Source organism: Mobula birostris, chromosome 16 (assembly GCF_030028105.1).
Source record: "Mobula birostris isolate sMobBir1 chromosome 16, sMobBir1.hap1, whole genome shotgun sequence".
Classification (NCBI taxonomy): Eukaryota; Metazoa; Chordata; class Chondrichthyes; order Myliobatiformes; family Myliobatidae; genus Mobula; species Mobula birostris.
Genome location: NC_092385.1, coordinates 40,207,668 through 40,225,988, shown reverse-complemented (window position 1 = coordinate 40,225,988; position 18,321 = coordinate 40,207,668). Strand labels below are relative to the sequence as shown.

The following is an 18,321-nucleotide window of genomic DNA, read 5'->3' as shown; positions in this document are numbered from 1 at the left end:
GCAATTGAAAATAAATTACAAAACCAATCTGACCTTCAGGCAGTTTAACAATTAATTGCTCATTTTCTTTAACAGCAAATTGTAGGTAAACAATTTTAACAACTGTTTCAGCAATGAGGTGTGTGAAAATTAGATAATATTCAATAATGCATCTTCCAAAATATTGGAAACAACCATCAATGAAGGAATGCAAACAACAATTACAAACACATTACACCTTCCTGTAATTTTCAAAGGAATCCAAAAGAAAATTTTTAAATAAAAATCATACTGGTGACCTGCCACACCTCTCCTACTCCACCTTAAGACAGTGTGGCTCAAGGTGCTGCTGCTCATTAAGCCAGCATGCATCTGAATATATAAAACAGCAGCACATAACAGAATAAATAATTGGTACAAATTAGTTAAATAAGTTATACAAAGCAACACACACAAAACGCAGAAGAAATTCAGCAGGCCACGCAGCTTCTACAGAACAAGAGTATAGTCGACGTTTCAAGCTGACTATACCCTTTTCCATAGAAGGATACAGTCAGCCTGAAACATTGACTATACTCTTTTCCACAGATGCTACCTCACCTGCTGAGTTCCTCCAGCATTTTGTTTGTGTTGCTTGGATTTCCAGCATCTGCAGATTTTCTTGTTTGGACTTTATATATTCTAACATACGAACTAATCTAATCCACAAACGTATTTGAATATAGGGTAAGGAGTGCGTTAATGTGATTCAATATAATGTATCTGGTATTATTATATTTTTTCTTTAGTTTTATAATATGCATTTTCTTGGACTCTATTCTTCTGTGTAGAAATTAATAAAAATATTGAAAAAGGAATTTATACAGAGATCCCATTTTCAAAACATCCAATGGCCTTTAACCAATTATTGTGTTATGTCAATGGAGCAATGCTGATATAATGTTCCAGTAATCTGCATGATTAAACAACAGAACATATCAGCTAATGTAGCTGAAAATTTACAGCATGTGACACACTTCAAAACAAAGCATTACAGCAGCCTGCTAAGTGAACCTCCATGACAAATATGTTCACTGCCCAAGAAATACAAAACTAAACTGTTGCTGTGTCTTAATTATGCCAGCATTTGGAAGACAAAACATTCGAACCAAAGTAACACTTGACTGAAGATGCCACTTCAGGCAAACCAGGACAAAGCAAAATGGTGCATCCAGCCCTCACTGCTGGGGGAAAAGCTCCATTCAATTCAGGTTCGCACTTCTGTTGTATTCTGGATAACAGACTACCTGAATGGCAGACCTCTTTGGGTGGTTTCAGAGCTGTGTGTCAGACATGGCTATAAGCAGCACAGGAGCCCCATAGGTGACTGTATTGGCTCCTTTCCTGTTTACTCCATATACCTCGGGTTTAGGTACAACACTGAGTTATGTCATCTGTAAGAATTCACTGATGACCTAATAGTTTGATGCATAAATCGTGGACAGGAGGATGAATACAGGGTCCTGGAGGACTTTATCAAATGGTGCAAGCTGAATCATCTGCAGCTCAGCATCAGTAAGGCACAGAAGATGGTGATGGACTTTAGGAAGACAAAGCCTGCACTGCTCCCTGTTACTAATGACAGTGAGGACTTGGATGTGATGGGGATCTACAAATACCTGGGGTGTACCAGGACGATAGACTTGAATGGAGCACCAACAGAGACTATGTACAAGGGCCAGAGTCACTTCTACTTCCTGAAGAGACTGAGGTCCTTTGGAGTATGCAGGCCTCTCCTTCACATGTTCTACCAGTCTGTTGTTGCCAGTGCAATCTTCTGTGCGATGGTGTGCTGGGCATTGAACTGATTAGAAAGCCTGGCTCTGTGAATGTGCACCCATTACTGTACAACATTCTGGTAATTCTTGCACTACCATCTTCTCAGTGTGAACTTGGAAATCTTGTACATTTTTAAGGTAACTTGTTTTTTTATTCTTTCTTACTTCTCTTCTAATATTTGTATATTATGCATTTGTAATGCTACTGTGACACTAATTTCCTTTAGGACAATAGACAATAGGTGCAGGAGTAGGCCATTTGGCCCTTCGAGCTAGCACCGCCATTCACTGTGATCATGGCTGATCATCCACTATCAGTATCTAGTTCCTGTCTTATCCCCATAACCTTTGATTCCGCTATCTTTATCAGCTCTATCCATCTCTTTCTTGAAAGCATCCAAAGACTTGGCCTCCACAGCCTTCTGGGGCAGAGCATTCCATATATCCACCGCTCCCTGGGTGAAAAAGTTTTTCCTCAAGTCCATTCTAAATGGCCTACCCCTTATTCTTAAACTGTGGCCTCTGGTTCTGGACTCACCCACCAGCAGGAACATGCTTCCTGCCTCCAGCATGTCCAATCCCTTAATAATCTTATATGTTTCAATAAGATCCCCTCTCAGCCTTCTAAATTCCAGAGTATACAAGCCCAGTCACTCCAATCTTTCGACATATGACAGTCCCACCATCCTGGGAATTAACCTTGTGAACCTACGCTGCACTCCCTCAATAGCAAGAATGTCTTTCCTCAAATTTGGAGACCAAAACTGCACACAGTACTCCAGGTGTGGTCTCACCAGGGCCCTGTACAGCTGCAGAAGGACCTCTTTGCTCTTATACTCAATTCCCCTTGTTATGAAGGCCAGCATGCCATTAGCTTTCTTCACTGCCTGCTGTACTTGTATGCTTGCTCTCAGTGACTGATATACAAGAACACCTACATCTCGTTGTGCTTCCCCTTTTCCTAACTTGACTCCATTTAGATAATAATCTGCCTTCCCATTCTTACCACCAAAGTGGATAACCTCACATTTATCTACATTAAACTGCATCTGCCATGCATCTGCCCATTCACCAGCCTGTCCAAGTCACCCTGCATTCTCATAACATCCTCCTCACATTTCACACTGCCACCCAGCTTTGTGTCATTGGCAAATTTGCTAATGTTACTTTTAATTCCCTCATCTAAGTCATTAATATATATTGTAAACAGCTGCGGTCCCAGCACTGAACCCTGCGGTATCCCACTGGTCACTGCCTGCCATTCCGAAAGGGACCTATTAATCGCTACTCTTTGTTTTCTGTCGGCCAGCCAATTTTCAATCCATGTCAGTACTTTGCCCCCAATACCATGTGTCCTAATTTTGCCCACTAATCTCCTATGTGGGACTTTATCAAAGGCTTTCTGAAAGTCCAGGTACACTACATCCATCCTTGTCCATTTTCATAGTTACATCCTCAAAAAATCCCAGAAGATTAGTCAAGCACGATTTCCCCTTCGCAAATCCATGCTGACTTGGACCAATTCTGTTACTACTATCCAGATGTGTCATAATTTCATCTTTTATAATTGACTCCAGCATCCTTCCCACCACTGACGTCAGGCTAACCGGTCTATAATTCCGTGTTTTCTCTCTTCCTCCCTTCTTGAAGAGAGGGACAACATTAGCCACCCTCCAATCCACAGGAACTGATCTTGAATCTATAGAACTTTGGAAAATGATTACCAATGCGTCCATGATTTCTAAAGCCACCTCCGTAACAACCCTGGGATGCAGACCATCAGGTCCCGGGGACTTATCAGCCCTCAGACCCAACAGCCTATCCAACACCATTTCCTGCCTAATATAAATTTCCTTCAATTCATCCGTTACCCTAGGTCCTTTGGCCACTATTACATCTGGGAGATCGTTTGTGTCTTCCCTAGTGAAGACAGATCCAAAGTACCTGTTCAACTCATCTGCCATTTCCTTGTTCCCCATAATAAATTCGCCGGCTTCTGTCTTCAAGGGCCCAATTTTAGTCTTAACTATTTTTTTCCTTTTCACATACCTAAAGAAGCTTTAACTATCCTCCTTTATATTCTTGGCTAGTTTACCTTCGTACCTCATTTTTTTCTCCACGTATTGCCTTTTTAGTTACCTTCTGTTGCTCTTTAAAAGTTTCCCAATCCTCCGGCTTCCCACTCGTCTTTGCTATGTTATACTTCTTCTCTTTTATTTTTATACTGTCCATTACTTTCCTTGTCAGCCACAGCCTCCCCTTAGGATCTTTCTTCCTCTTTGGAATGAGCTAATCCTGCATCTTCCGCATTATTCCCATAAACACTTGCCATTGCTGTTCCACTGTCATCCCTGCTAGGGTATTGTTCCATTGAACTTTGGCCAGCTCCTCCCTCATAGCACCATAGTTCCTTTTGTTCAACTGTAATACTGACACTTCTGAGTTTCCCTTCTCCCTCTCAAATTGTAGATTAAAACTTATCATATTATGGTCACTACCTCCTAATGGCTCCTTTACCTCGAGGTCCCTGATCAAACCTGGTTCATTGCACAACACTAAATCTAGAATTGCGTTCTCTCTGGTAGGCTCCAGTACAAGCTGTTCTAAGAATCCATCTCGGAGGGACTCCACAAACTCCCTTTCTTGGGGGCCAGTACCAACCTGATTCCTCCAGTCTACCTGCATGTTGAAGTCCCCCATAACAACTGTAGCATTACCTTTGCGACATGCCAACTTTAACTCTTGATTCAATTTACACCCTACATCCAGACTACTGATTGGGGGCCTGTAGATAACTCCCATTAGGGTCTTTCTACCCTTAGAATTTCTCAGTTCTATCCATACTGATTGTATGTCTCCCCTCGCAAGGGACTGAGTGTCATTCCTCACCAACAGAGCCACCCCATCCCCTCTGCCTATCAGTCTGTCCTTTTGATAGGACGTATACCCTTGAATATTCCTTTCCCAGGCCCTGTCGACTTGAAGTCATGTCTCTGTTATTCCCACAACATCATACTTACCAATTTCCAACTGTGCCTCAAGCTCATCCACTTTATTTCTTATACTCCGTGCATTCATATACAATACTTTTAATTCATTACTCCCCTCACCTCCCATATCAATTCCTATTTCACTTGGCCATACTGTATGATCCCTTCTTGAGCTTTCTGCTCTGTTGATTCTGCTGTCTTTCTTAACTTTTCTTATTCTCACTTTCCCTTTATCTCCATCCTTATGTTTCCAGTTCTTCCCCTCCCCCCACCCCACTACTTAGTTTAAACACACCCGTGTTGCAGAGGAAAACCTGATCAATAGAATAACCAATCGAAACCAATGAATAATGGATGGATACAATGTTCCATAAGCTTAATCTTTCTCCACCATCATTTAACACCTACCAATTGAAAACTTTTTTGGCAGTGGTTCTACCTTAGACTGTGTAAACCACCCTAGTTTCAGGATGAAATAGATAATGTAAATTGAATTTAAGTTCAAAAACAATACGATGTGAACTACCTCAGTATTTTGATCATCTACAGAAAAACAAAACATTAGAATAAGAGGCAGTCACAGCCATTACCTTTTGTAATAACGGAAACATTCATAATGTCATAAATAGGGCTAAAAAAACAGGACTAAATAGGGTACTAATTGTTAATCGTGCAAAAACAAAAATGGCATATATAACAATGATATTTGTCAACAAATTCAAATTATGATCATTTGGACGTATGATTATAAAGGTGTTAAATATCTAAATAGATAATAATAGTTAACTACTATCAGCAGTAGCTTTAAACAAACCATTTTACAGTCGCACAATTACCTCTGCAAATAAAACATCTTAAGATGCAATCTTGAATACATCTAATTCTAGGTCAAACAGTCAGATATTTCTATTGAGTTTTTTTTTGAAGTGAGGGGAATAGCATGAGAGTGCAAGAATACCAGAGAGGTGGGGAAAAATGTATGTTTAGATCACCCTGACCAATGTAATTGAGCAGATTACACAAGTTACTAATTGTATTTCTCATACAGCATCAAACACCTGCACAGAGCATTTTCAGTCGCAATGCCACCACCAGAGTGAAAATAGAACAACGTCAAAAGTTTAAAAACCATGCACAGACTAGACAGATTTTTAATTATGATAGGCAAGGGATATGGGACAAAATTGGCCAAAGAAATTTAGTCACAGATCAATCACAAGCTCACTGAATAGCAGAATGGGTTTTAGTGACAATGTCGTTAGGATTTCTCGGACCAATCAGCGCTAAGGCTGTTCTAAAGGAAACGTGGCCGCACTCAGGTGGTTCCAGGTACCTGATACATTGTTGGATCCAAAATGTGCTGTATCACAGATCTATCAAATCTATCACTCCACTGACATTAAACTCCATCTAGAATCTAAGGTCAACCAATTTGCAGAGTATATAATGCTATACATTTTTAAACTCAGTATATCAGAAATATTTAACATTCTTCAATTAGCTTAATACATTTAAAAGGAAATTAGGCTTCCCCTCAATCTTGTTTCTTCACTAACACCCAGACGTCTTGGGGATGGTCTTCAATGTCACTTGCGCTCTTCATTACATCTCAAATGATAGCCACCTTTTCCACCAACAACCTCCACCTCTCCCCCCGCCCCCCCCCCACTTCACCTGGGTATGTGGATTAATTCAATCGGCTCTCTCTGTACGACAGTCAGGGCAAGCAAGTACCATATCCATTCCATAAACAATAGCTTCTCCATCAATTGTTTTCAAAGTGTACCATCATTACTATTTTAATTTTGTGTTTATGCATAACTGAACGCATCCAGTATTATTAGTATTCCTGAACCAGAGAGCCCATTCCTCATCTGTAAATACACAAAATGAAGGCTGTTAAAATAAGGTGGTTTGAGTTGGAATTTAAGGTGGGCTTTTTTTCTTAGAATTTATCTAATAGACATTCAGAAATAATTCCTTTTTGAGAATGTGGTGTGACTATAAACTACAAGGGGAAGCTAGATGGTCACATGGAGAAATGAAGGAGGAACATTGCAGAAATTTGATGAAGAATGGTTAGGGATCCAGAGTATAAACCCTGCTGCGAACCCATTTACCTAAATGGCCTGCTTTAGCACAAAGAATTAAAGGAGCCTGACCATCAGTACCTCATTTCATTTTAGAACACTGACTCATGAAGAAGCTTTGAGGTTAAAGCCAAATGTAATGAAATGAAATGAAATAGATGCCGATTAACTTGATGTTATCCAGAACCCATCACACTATACTATGCAGTGCTTCAGAAGTGAAGAATTTAAAAAGTTAAAACAGTAGTACACTATTAAGCTTTTGCCTCAGCATTTTTGCACTATATCCACCTACTCACCAGGTTATGTTAACATGCAGAAAGATGGGTTTGTTTTAAATACAAGCAGCTGGTGAACACTCCTTTCAGTACCTCAGTTCAGTGGCACTCGATGGATTCCTGTACAATGGTTTCTCCAAAGTGATTAACAAAAAAAAAAGCAGTAACCCAACCATCACTAAACAGCTTACTTGCTTGTACTTTTCAAATATTACAGCTAATGGAATAATTGATCTTTGTTATTTACAAAATCCAAAGATTTTTAAAATGTTGGTTTGGGTCTTTGAAGTCTTCCCATTACCTGAGGGGTCAGTGGACCCCAGGTTGGGAACCCCTGATTTAAAGGAAGCTAAAACAGAATCCTACTTCAGTCACATTGGAAAGAACAGAGAGCATAAAGAGCTCTCTAGTGGCAGGATATAGATATAGAAGCACAGCGACTCCTGTGGATTTCTGTACACAATGAAAAAAATTATTAGAACTCTTGTAACATAGCTTCATCAACATCACACTGAAGGGCAGAATGCGATCCCCTCCCCTCTCTCCCTCCAGCCCAAGGAGGGTGGGAAGTAGAAAAGAATTCAGAATAAGATGTGACAGCAACATTAGTTAATTACATTAGCTTTCAAAAATCCACCACATACACCAGGCAGTTGCTAGTATCATACTGCTTCGGTAAAAGAGCTTCTTACTGTATTTTTTTTAGCCAGAGTTGAATAATTCATTGCCACAGGTGGCTGCAGAGGCCGGGTTACTGGGTGTATTTTTAGCGGAGGTCGATAGGCTATTGATTAGTAATGGGATCAAAAGTTACAGGGAGAAGGCAGGAGAATGGGGTAAGGGAATAGTAAATCAACCATGAATGAATGGCAGGACAGACTTAAGGGCCGAATGACCTCATTCTGCTTCTGTCAGTGTCATGGTGACAAAAGTGCAATCAGTGATGGGAATTGTCACTCGTCACATGATGAAAGGAGACCTCACATCCAAGTATATATAGAGGTTGTAACAACCAATCCCGAACACTCAGAACAGACAATCTGATGCTCAATTTATATTGCCAATACAAATTTTATGTCAACTGCAGTTTCTTTTATGAACACAGGAGGGAGCCCTGTGATTTTCCACTGCAAAAATACAGTTGTAAATTCACATTTTGACTCCTTCAGCTAAGAAAACATTTTTAGTAGGGAATCAGCCCAGTTTGTTCACAGGTACAATTGCCACTTTACTGAATTAGCACTCTGCCATACAACCCACTTGGTGATGGCAAAAGCACAATTAAGTGGCCAGTAACTTTCCAATGGGGATTGAGTTTTAGAAGAAGTTGCTTTAGAATAAAGTTCCACAGAGCATGAATCTCAGAATTTGGTAAGTGAAAAATATGGCTAAGTGGGGAAAATGGCACTGTTACCTGCAATTCGAGGCCGTGATGCTGTTTCACCATTTCAGGATCACAGATATTTCTGAAAAGCTATGAAACTTTCAAGAGATGGTGGTGGGGGGCAAGGAGGAATCCATTTGGTGTTAATGAAAGCAATATCCCAAAGATACATCATAATGAGTAAGGACAAAATATTAAGCAGAATTCAAAATTACTCTCAGTACTGGTGAATATAAAAAAAAGATGGCGAGGAAGGGAACATTAATATTGAAAGTACAAACTAAAAGGGAAATTGGGAAAATAAAGAGGTCTGAAAAATACTGACAATTAAAACTAAGAAATCCAAAAGCATTCGATAAATGCATGAAGTCCCATTAAGGACCAAAATGTTAACCTGTATAGAGACAGATTCTTAAAGAGAGAAGATGCTACTATCATAGTACGAAATTAGAGTGAAATATCCATCAGTTAAATGGAAATATTAAAAGGGTTTTGTATTTTAATTAGTGAATAAATTACAAGCCTGATTTGAAATATATCCCATGCTTTCAAAAGTAGGTGATGAAACTGCTGAAGCCATTCCTTCCTGAGCTTATGGAATGGTGCCATTAGAATTGTACCGCTGTTTTACAAACACAGTAGGAGTAAAGAGTAACTTGCCAGTCAGTTTAACAGCAACAGAGGGCAAACAGCTAGATTTAATTTTGAGATAATATTTAAATTTTGGAGCATTGGTGACTCCCAGGTGCTTGTTTATATCATCAACAATGAATGCCAATGGTAGGTAGCTAGACTGGTGCCACAGAACTAAAAAATCTTGATGCTACAACCATTTTACTTTGTGTGGGGTATGACAAAGTTTATTGTTGTCAGATATACAAAAGGTATAAATGACATGAAAATTTGCTTGTTTTTTTTTTACAGAAGTAGCATGAAACACTGGTTACTCTTACCTATTAAAAGTTTTTTTTATACTAACCATCGAGCTTTACCATAGATTTTTGATGCCATGTTTAGTCAACTGTTGCATTGCAGTCACTGTGATGGTGGTTTTCTCAGGAGGAAATCATGACTATTCATCTCGTCAGACTTCCTGCTGAATACAATGACTTACGCTCTAGCCTCAGCTTTAACGTTCTTGTCAACACTGAGAACAGGGATGTTCTTGACACTTACTCCTTCCGTTGGCTGTTCAACTATCATAATCTAATAATACATAGCATGGAAGCAGTCATTTAAACCCAGTCTGCTCATGATGACCATTTACACTAATCACACAAGAACCCATTTTATTCTCCCCATATTTCACCCACCCCCACTAGCCTTTTCCACCAAACTACCAACTCATTTTTGGGATGTGGGAAGAAACGAGAACAGAGGAAATCCAGCCACAGAGAACATGTAAACTCAACAGACAGAACCTGTCGGAGTTGAACCTGGAGTGAGGCAGCAGTTCTGCCAGCTGTGCTGTTAGGTATGATATCAAAACAAGATGTGGCAGGATTTCAACTTTTGATGTGATCCACTGATTGAAGGCTTGCTCAGCTTTGTCTTGACATTTAGCATGTTTATACTGTGTTGCAGGTATACTACGTTGTCACTGCATTTTTAGGCAAGCTGGGGTTGTGGCTGGCGTGCCTTAATTGACTCTTTATTAAAACAGAATTGATTTCCTGATTTGATTGTATTGATCAAATGTATCCTGAGCCCCAAGGGTACCTATTACTGTAATGCATAATTCTGCTGCCACTATTGTCCACTGCATCACAAGAATACCCAGTTTTCAGTTGCCAGATTTGTTCCATGTGTTATGAACTTAGTGCTGTTCAACACAAGAGAGGGTGCCTCAATATGGAGGAAAGAGGAGAGAAGACAAGACATTTGAGGATTTTCTAAGTATAGTAATATTTCAAACTTTTTAAGCAAATCTCATGTTGAAAAACAAAGTGAATTACACACCTTGCTTTGTGAGTATGTGTTTAAAAAGTACCCTTAGTCATACTAACTCCTGACCTCATAGATTAAATATAATTCGCTCATTAATCCTTCGTACAAATTTAAGGTTTTCCAAATCCTGCTTTCATGCTCAATATCTTTCTTTCACACTCAGAAGTTTTTTAAAGTAATTTTTTTTGGGGGGTGTTGCTTCTGGTATACTGACTGCTAGTTCTTCGATGTGATCTGTCTGCTTGATGATTGAGGCCCAACACTGAATGGTGTTGGAAGTGGAGAGTCTGGACAACTTTCTTCAATCTAAGAAGTGAGCAAGACCATTTGGTCACTGACCACAAAAACCAGGCAAGTAATTTAAATTTATTAATCAGATTAGGCAGCAAAAACCAGATGGCTAACCAGCTGACAAAGGTGAGTTAATTTTAAGTTGTAATGACAGAATCAGAAAGAGGGAGAAAAAACGGAGCAAAGTGATGATGGCGCTAAACGGTGACTCCTTTGCTTGCATCTTCGAAAGTAGCTCTATTTCTATCTTTGATATCTTTTTTTCCTTTTCAAGGTTCTTTTGAAAACCCTGACCTGGAGTTATACTCTGTCATCAGTTCTCCGCAGGAATGAGACCTGCTCTCACAGCCTCACGACAAGCCACTTTTTATTATCCCAACCATGTGGCCTGGAAGTCTAGCGCACCTTCAGGGTACCAGATTTTCGTGGCTCTGGGGCTTCGTGGCTGATTCAAGACCGCTGCCCCTGACTGAGGTGTTGCGGGAGAACACAGAACATTAGGAGCAGCAGGTTAGCTGCCATAGGCTGTGTGTCCAGAGACCTGAACCCTTCTGGGGCCAACTCTCTGGACGCAGAGCTCGGGAAAAGCGACACAGCAGACTTTTAACATCATAAACCAGTGAGTTGTTTGTTACATCTCCCCTCTCGCTGTGAAAAAGGTACACCTCTTTTTCCCTTTTTTTGAGGAGGGGGTTGAGAGGGGGGTTGAGAGGGGGACGGGTGAATGAGTCGTCTTTGGGATACTGCAAGTCTGTGTCTTTATTGATGCTTTGCCTGCATGCTTGAGTGCTTGTTGGGGGAGGGGGGCACCGATGCTTTTTTGATGGTGGCGGAGGGGTGTCGTTGCCTTGCTGCTGCTTGTGTGTGGGAGGGAAGAGCTGGGGGGGTGGGGAGGGGAGAGGAGATTTGGGGCACTCCTCTGTTTTTGTGGATGTTTGCAAAGATAAAGAATTTCAGGATATATATTGTATACATTTCTGACATTAAATTTACCTATTGAAAAATTGTAAATATTACCACAATGGCACCTAAGAGATGGAAGAGAAGGAATAAACATGCCAAACCATCACCAAGAAAATGGATAAAAATGGCAAAGTGGCTGTGCGGTACTTGTAGGTTCTCTTTGCAACAAGATGCATTTCCACCTTCTAAGAAAGTTTAAGTTAATAGACCACTGAAAATTGTTCCTAGTTTGTAGATGAGTGGCAGAATTTGGAGGGAGCTCATATCAATGTAGTGGAATAAACAAGGTGAGGATTCGTTTGTTAAGAAAAAGTGTGATGGTCAGCACAGACTCAGCGGACAGAAACCCTGTTTCCATGTTGCTACTCTGTCATAAAGTTATACTTGTTCTATCATCCTAATTAGAAACTCATCACTGATTGTACCAATTTTTGGTACCAAATCTTGTGAACTATTAAATATTTTTTCAAATAATAGAATAGCAACAGTTTTTTTTTGATTAATCGGATTAACTGTGACATTGCAAGGTAATAAGTACTGAGTTGTAGTATTTCGCAACGGGCTAATCAGAAAATGAAAAGAAAATGATTACAAAGAAATTGTTCAAAGTTTAAGGATAGTTACAGCAACATATTTGATTACTTAATTAAAAGTGAAAACAAGTTGATAAACATACAACTAATGATCTCAAGAGCATCAAGGAGCAGTCACAAATGTGAAGTGCCAAGCCACAAACTCATCAAATATGGACAAAAAGAACTGAAATTAAAGTGCGTAAAAGAAGCACAACATCTCCAGTACTCTTTGAGAATTTGGCCTCATATGAACAAGCTTTTTTGTGTGACTACATACAAATCTTTCATAAAGTTTACAGTAAATGAGAGAAGGGTTAGGGTTTATTACATATCAGCTATCCCTTTTTGGCAACACTTATGCAGCTAAGTACTTTTCTGAAAGATTCCAAGCAACTACATATATAGTACACGTGACTCAAATTTGGTTAGAACACTTCAGCTCAGCGATAGAACAGCAAAGTGCACTCTTCATTCTGTTTGAAGCACTGAGTAAGATTCCAGAGATACAAATAGAGACACTCCAAGGCTATTCAACGCAACAGCTAATGAACTTTGCCTTAGTAGATCAGCAGGAGGTCATGCAGGGGTAGAGGAAGGGAAGATGGTACATTTGAGAAATGCAAGAGCAGTACCCAGCTGTGACTATACTTTAATTCTGGAGGTTCCAGATGGTAGCCACAAGAATCTGGCAAACACTTCAGGTCTAATTAGTCAGAACTAATAAATTCTTCAGTACCCGTTGCCATAATTAGGCATTCAGAAATGTAATGCACACTAGTAGCATACCCCTCCAACAAGGTACAAGACATCTGTCCTGGGGTCCAGGTAAACAGTCAGTCATGCTACACACCCAGGTTAAAGTGCACACTTTCTCCCAGTGTAAATTTAACCAGGCTATCATTAGATGAAGGAAATGCATGTGGCGAGCTTATTAAAAAGATACATTTTTACTTGATGAGAACTTACTTAGAATTATTCAGTATTTACTGCAGAGCAAAGAAAATTCATCCCAGCCAGTCAATATCTTTTTAAACTTCCAAACATGTCCTCTGTCATTATAATTACACTTCTCTGAAATATGTTTATCTTGCTTCCCCTTAAATATTGTTCCTTTCCACGCTTTTTGGCACATCAGGTAGCAACCTGGCAAATGAGGTCCTGAAGATTCAGCTCATTTTCGTGGTTGCTTGACTGCACTATTAATCTGCAACTTCCATTATCAAGTTGGTACAAGAGCATCAGGCGAATGGATATACAAGTTCCTTTTCAAATACCTTTACAAGTTCCTTTATTTTGTCCAAATCCTGAAACTCCCCACATATCACAGAAATAGCTTTACAGAGGATACATGATCAAAATCTAGCTCTCCAAACCATCACTAGGCAATTAATGCTGTTCTTTTTAGCAATGTACACACCCTAAAAAATGAATAAATGAAAATAAAGGTTGAGGGAATACATAGCTGCAGAGCTCTGAAAGCAGTGGAACAGATAGTTGTGGTTGAGGCAGCATATGCAATATGTGCTTTCATCTGCTAAGGCAGGTGCCACAAGGAAGCAGACCATACATGGCAATCTTCTAGACACCATTTACAATATATGAACAGCTCTGGCCACCTCACTACAGAGAATCTGATAGCACCAGAGGGAAAGGACAACATAAAAATACTGACAGGCCAAGAGAGACTGATTAGGCTTTAGCTGTTTTCTTTGGACCAAAGTAGGCCTGAGGTTTAACCGTGCCTAGATAGGGAATCCCATTTTCCTTGGTAGAGAGATTACTTCAACTCAGACACAGATTTAAGTTAATAAATTCACCCAAAGTATGTTAGATGTCCAGAAATCACCGATCTAATGATTAATAAACTATATAATTTTGTAATGTAGCATTAAGAAACTCAATGGAGAATCTTGGTTTAAAATGGCATATTAAGGAATTAGAAAGAATTACTGAAAATATTGAAAGAATTCATATTTTTGCACAACCAATTGCACCATATAAAGAATAAACATCTTTTAAAAAAACAGTAAACAACTTACCCTGTGAAACCATTAACAATTCTAAGAATCCGTTCCTTCATTTCGTCATACGGGACGTATTCCACGTTCGGATTAGGTGGAGCTCTAGGTTCAGGAGCTGAAGCTCTGAAGTCATCCATGACTTTTTCCAATTTGAATACAAAGTAGCATTTAAACTGTGACCAAGGAATCCTGAAATTATAACCCAAGATTAATAATACATCTAAAATGATGCTAATCTAAATGTGAAATTAAACTACAGAACATCCCACAGAAATCCTTAGATCCATCTTCAATTTCAACAAAATCTCCAAACCAAACTGCAAATTTAGCTTAGAGTTCTCAGTTACCAAATTTAAAATCAAACTAGGTAGAGGGAGGAGGTGGGGAGCCAGAAGACAGACACAAATACCACATTTTAAGAACAGCTTATCCCTTCTGTGCTTTGAGCGGTCCATAAAGTATTCCCTTCATGTATTGTTTTTATTGTAACAGGTTTTTTAATGTCCTGCACTGTGCTGTTGCTGCAAAACAACATATTTTCATGACTTACATCAATAATAAATCTGATTCTGATTCATCCGACTGTGTGCTTCCCCAGCGACATCTTACTCTGTAATTTTAAGATTAGCCTTTGAAAAAACCTAAACTTTTTTTCTTTTTCATAATATTGTATGCATTATCTTACTATTTTACACAACACAATTTTGTTCACTTGTCTGACATTTATTACATTCCACATTCACTTACTCCAGCCATTTTACACTCAACACAAATGTATACAAGGTTCAGTTCTTCAAAACTGTTTCAGTAACAAGGAATTTCCTAATGTTATCAAAGACCTCTGCCACAAGCCGAAGGCCAAAACTGAAAGAGGTTCCATCACGACATTACCATATCACACCATGGCCTAAAAAAGGTGGCATTGGCAAGCCATGGCAACACTTTCTAGACAGCAAAATTACTAACTATTTATTAATTACAATTTTTCTGGACTATGATCACTGCAGTCCACAGCCTGTAACTTCCTTTTGGGACTTGTACTTTTGAACTGTTCGCACAACCAAGCATTTTTGTGGTATCCTGAAGGATTCAGCAAACTGGACTCTCAAGAATGCACGATGGCTGTTGCTGGAGCAGACTTGGGGCCAGATCAAAGCCGGGGGGGGGGGGGGGGGGCGCAGAAAGCAGAAAAAACAACCTATGTTTGGCCAATTTAAGTGTAAAGCCGGATTTAAACGAACAAGGTGTCGAAGCCAAGGGTAAAGGACGAACCAAAGCTCATCTCACTATTCCATGAGGTTTACTCACCTCAGCGCTTTTTTTTAAAAAATGGGTTTTATTGTGTTTGTTTTGTCGCTGCCTGCAATAAGAGGGATCTCAAAGTTGTATATAGTGTAGACACTTCAATAAATGTACTTTGAACTATGATTTTGATGCTAACATACAGTATATGACTTCTGATGGTAACACGTTCAGTGGTCACTTTATTTGGTAAATCTGCTCATTAATGCAAATATCTAATCAGCCAATCATGCTGGAGCATTCAATGCATAAAAGCATGCAGACATGTTCAAGGGATTCAATTGTTCAAACCATATATCAGAATGAGGAAGAAATGTGACTTAAGTAACTTTGACTGTGGAATGATCGTTGGAGCCAGACAGAGTGGCTTGAGAATCTCTGAACCTGCTGATCTCCTGGGATTTTCACACATAACAGCCTCTAGAATTTACAGAAAATGGTGCGGGAAACAAAAAACATCCAGTGAGCAGCAGTCTGTGGGTGAAAATGCCTTGTTAATGAGAGAGGTCAGAGGAGGATAGCTAGATTGGTTCAAGCTGACAAGAAGGTGAGAGTAACTCAAGTAAACCCGTGTTACAACAATGTGCAGAAGAACATCTCTGAACCTTAAAATGGGTGGGCTAGAGCAGAAGACGACAAGCACACAGAAATACTCAGAGGCCACGTTATTAGGTATCTCCTGTACCTAGTACCTAATAAAGTGGCAAAGTGGCCACTGAGTGTTTGACTTCTGATGCCAGCAGCAGAAAAACTCATTAGCTTACTCAAGTTTTAATTAATTAATCTCAAACTCCAAATATATCTCAATATTAAAAAGGGAGCTGAATTTAATACAGATGCACACATGAAAGATACAATTGCATTGTAAACAGATTTACAGCTTTATTTTTTATTTCAAATAAATCTGCACATTAACTTGAGAAACACGTAATTTAAGTAACTGATGATATAGTGCACAGAGAAATTGGAAGAATAGCAGCATAATCTCCCAAATTATACAGAACAGACTCAAAGACTGTTTTGCAACATTCTAGTTGGGTTCCTTGTTGTTCCAGGTTATTTTTGGCCTATTACACAATGCAGCTGGGAGTTGAATTCTGCCAATCAGCTGATCACAGCAGCTCAGCAACTCCTTGACAGATGTTAGTATACTATGTCAATATCGTCACTACAGCAAATGCTGATTTATTTATTCATCAAATGCACTCTCAACATGTGACATATTTTTAAAGCTTTTAAGGGAAAACAGTTTAATACTATTCACATCCAATTTTTACAGTACTAGCTTATGTAACTCAGTTACAGTCTTTAAGAGGATGCCACATCTGTTTACAATAGTTTTAAATTTATTTTGAATAAACCTGATAATCTTGGCAACTTCTGCTCATTTGAGATTAACTGAATGTCACATAATGCCTATATGCCAGATACAGAGTCATGAAACTGAATTAGCTACAAAGCAAATGGAAATAGACTGACGACTTAACATTATTATCATTCCAATCCCTAACCCATACAAAGTATAAGCCCATTCATATTATGAATGGGCTGATTTTTTATATGGCTGTTTCTTAAGGTTGTTGTAGCCAGGTGCGGGGGTGGGGGGGGGGGGGTGTACAGTAGGATAAGTTCCCACTACCAATTAAATGCTCCCCATGGTGTGCATCTCAAATAGCTTCTGAAAAACAAGCCCAGCTCCTGGCCTTCACTTGTGGCTTAGCTCAGCCTGGTGGAACCATTTCTACTGACAGGAGAAGTTGCAAAGGCAGGTTATTGATGCCTTAAAACCAGTTGCTTTGGACAGAGAGGGTTCATTATCCGTAGTTGCCAGCTCATCTAGGAGAGGGACCGATCTCAAACCTCCACTGCCTTGCTGTTATACCCACTGAAAGGGAAGGCTTAGGGATAAATCCTGAGGAAAAATCTGGAGATGGGAGTCCCTGAGGCAGTCCTAGTTGAGTTCAATGCTGACTAGCAACTCCCGCAACGCAGTGGTGCCAAGTTGCATTGATCTCTGTTATTCCTTTGGATTCATCAGCTGCCTAGATAAGCAGAGCCTGCAACATGGCAATGGCTTATTCTCCATGTTGTATTGCCCTGGCTTGTTTATCACCAACAGCTGGGACACAACACCCAAGGTCGACCCTGACCAAAGAAGGCCTCATATTGCAAAAGTAAAGGTATAGAAGCCAGCCTGAATGATTCCCCCTCCTCATCAACACTTGTAAATAAATGTTATGACAAATCTTCATGCTGTCTCTGTAGACAGATAGTTCTCATTCAGAATATGGAAAATACCCACAACTGATTTTTTAAAAATGAATTAATTCTACCTTTATCTCTGCTGACAACTTTTTTCAAGCCACAGGATGCAAGGAAACAGCTTTTTTTAAATGTTCATGTTGGAGTGGGATGTAGAATGTAGTATTTTCTTGTAGTTCAACTTTCCTATGCTTGCTTATATTTTTATATACATGTAATTGATCAGCAATTTTTCCAGTAAATAGGATAAAGTGCTTCTGTCATTTTCCAGAAATTTCCTAGTTTTCAGTAGCTACTTGAATCTGGGTATTTTATAGGTCTCAGTGGAACTTTTATCTTTCATTTGAGCACGAAACGACCATGACTGCTTTTTTTCCCCATTCGTCCTTTCTTTCTTCTCTCAGCTCTCCAACAATCATTTC

The 18,321-nt window shown here is 39.4% G+C and overlaps 1 protein-coding gene across 3 annotated transcripts in view; it reads right to left on the bottom strand.

Annotated features, from left to right (window-relative positions):
• Window positions 1-18,321, bottom strand: part of LOC140211110 (serine/threonine-protein phosphatase 4 regulatory subunit 2-like) — a 72,643-nt gene that overhangs the window by 11,083 nt on the left and 43,239 nt on the right. For all 3 annotated transcript variants that reach the window (XM_072280589.1, XM_072280590.1, XM_072280591.1), the window contains one exon: window positions 14,354-14,524. In XM_072280589.1, the coding sequence (XP_072136690.1) occupies window positions 14,354-14,524 (171 nt within the window). The remainder of the gene's footprint in view (window positions 1-14,353; window positions 14,525-18,321) is intronic.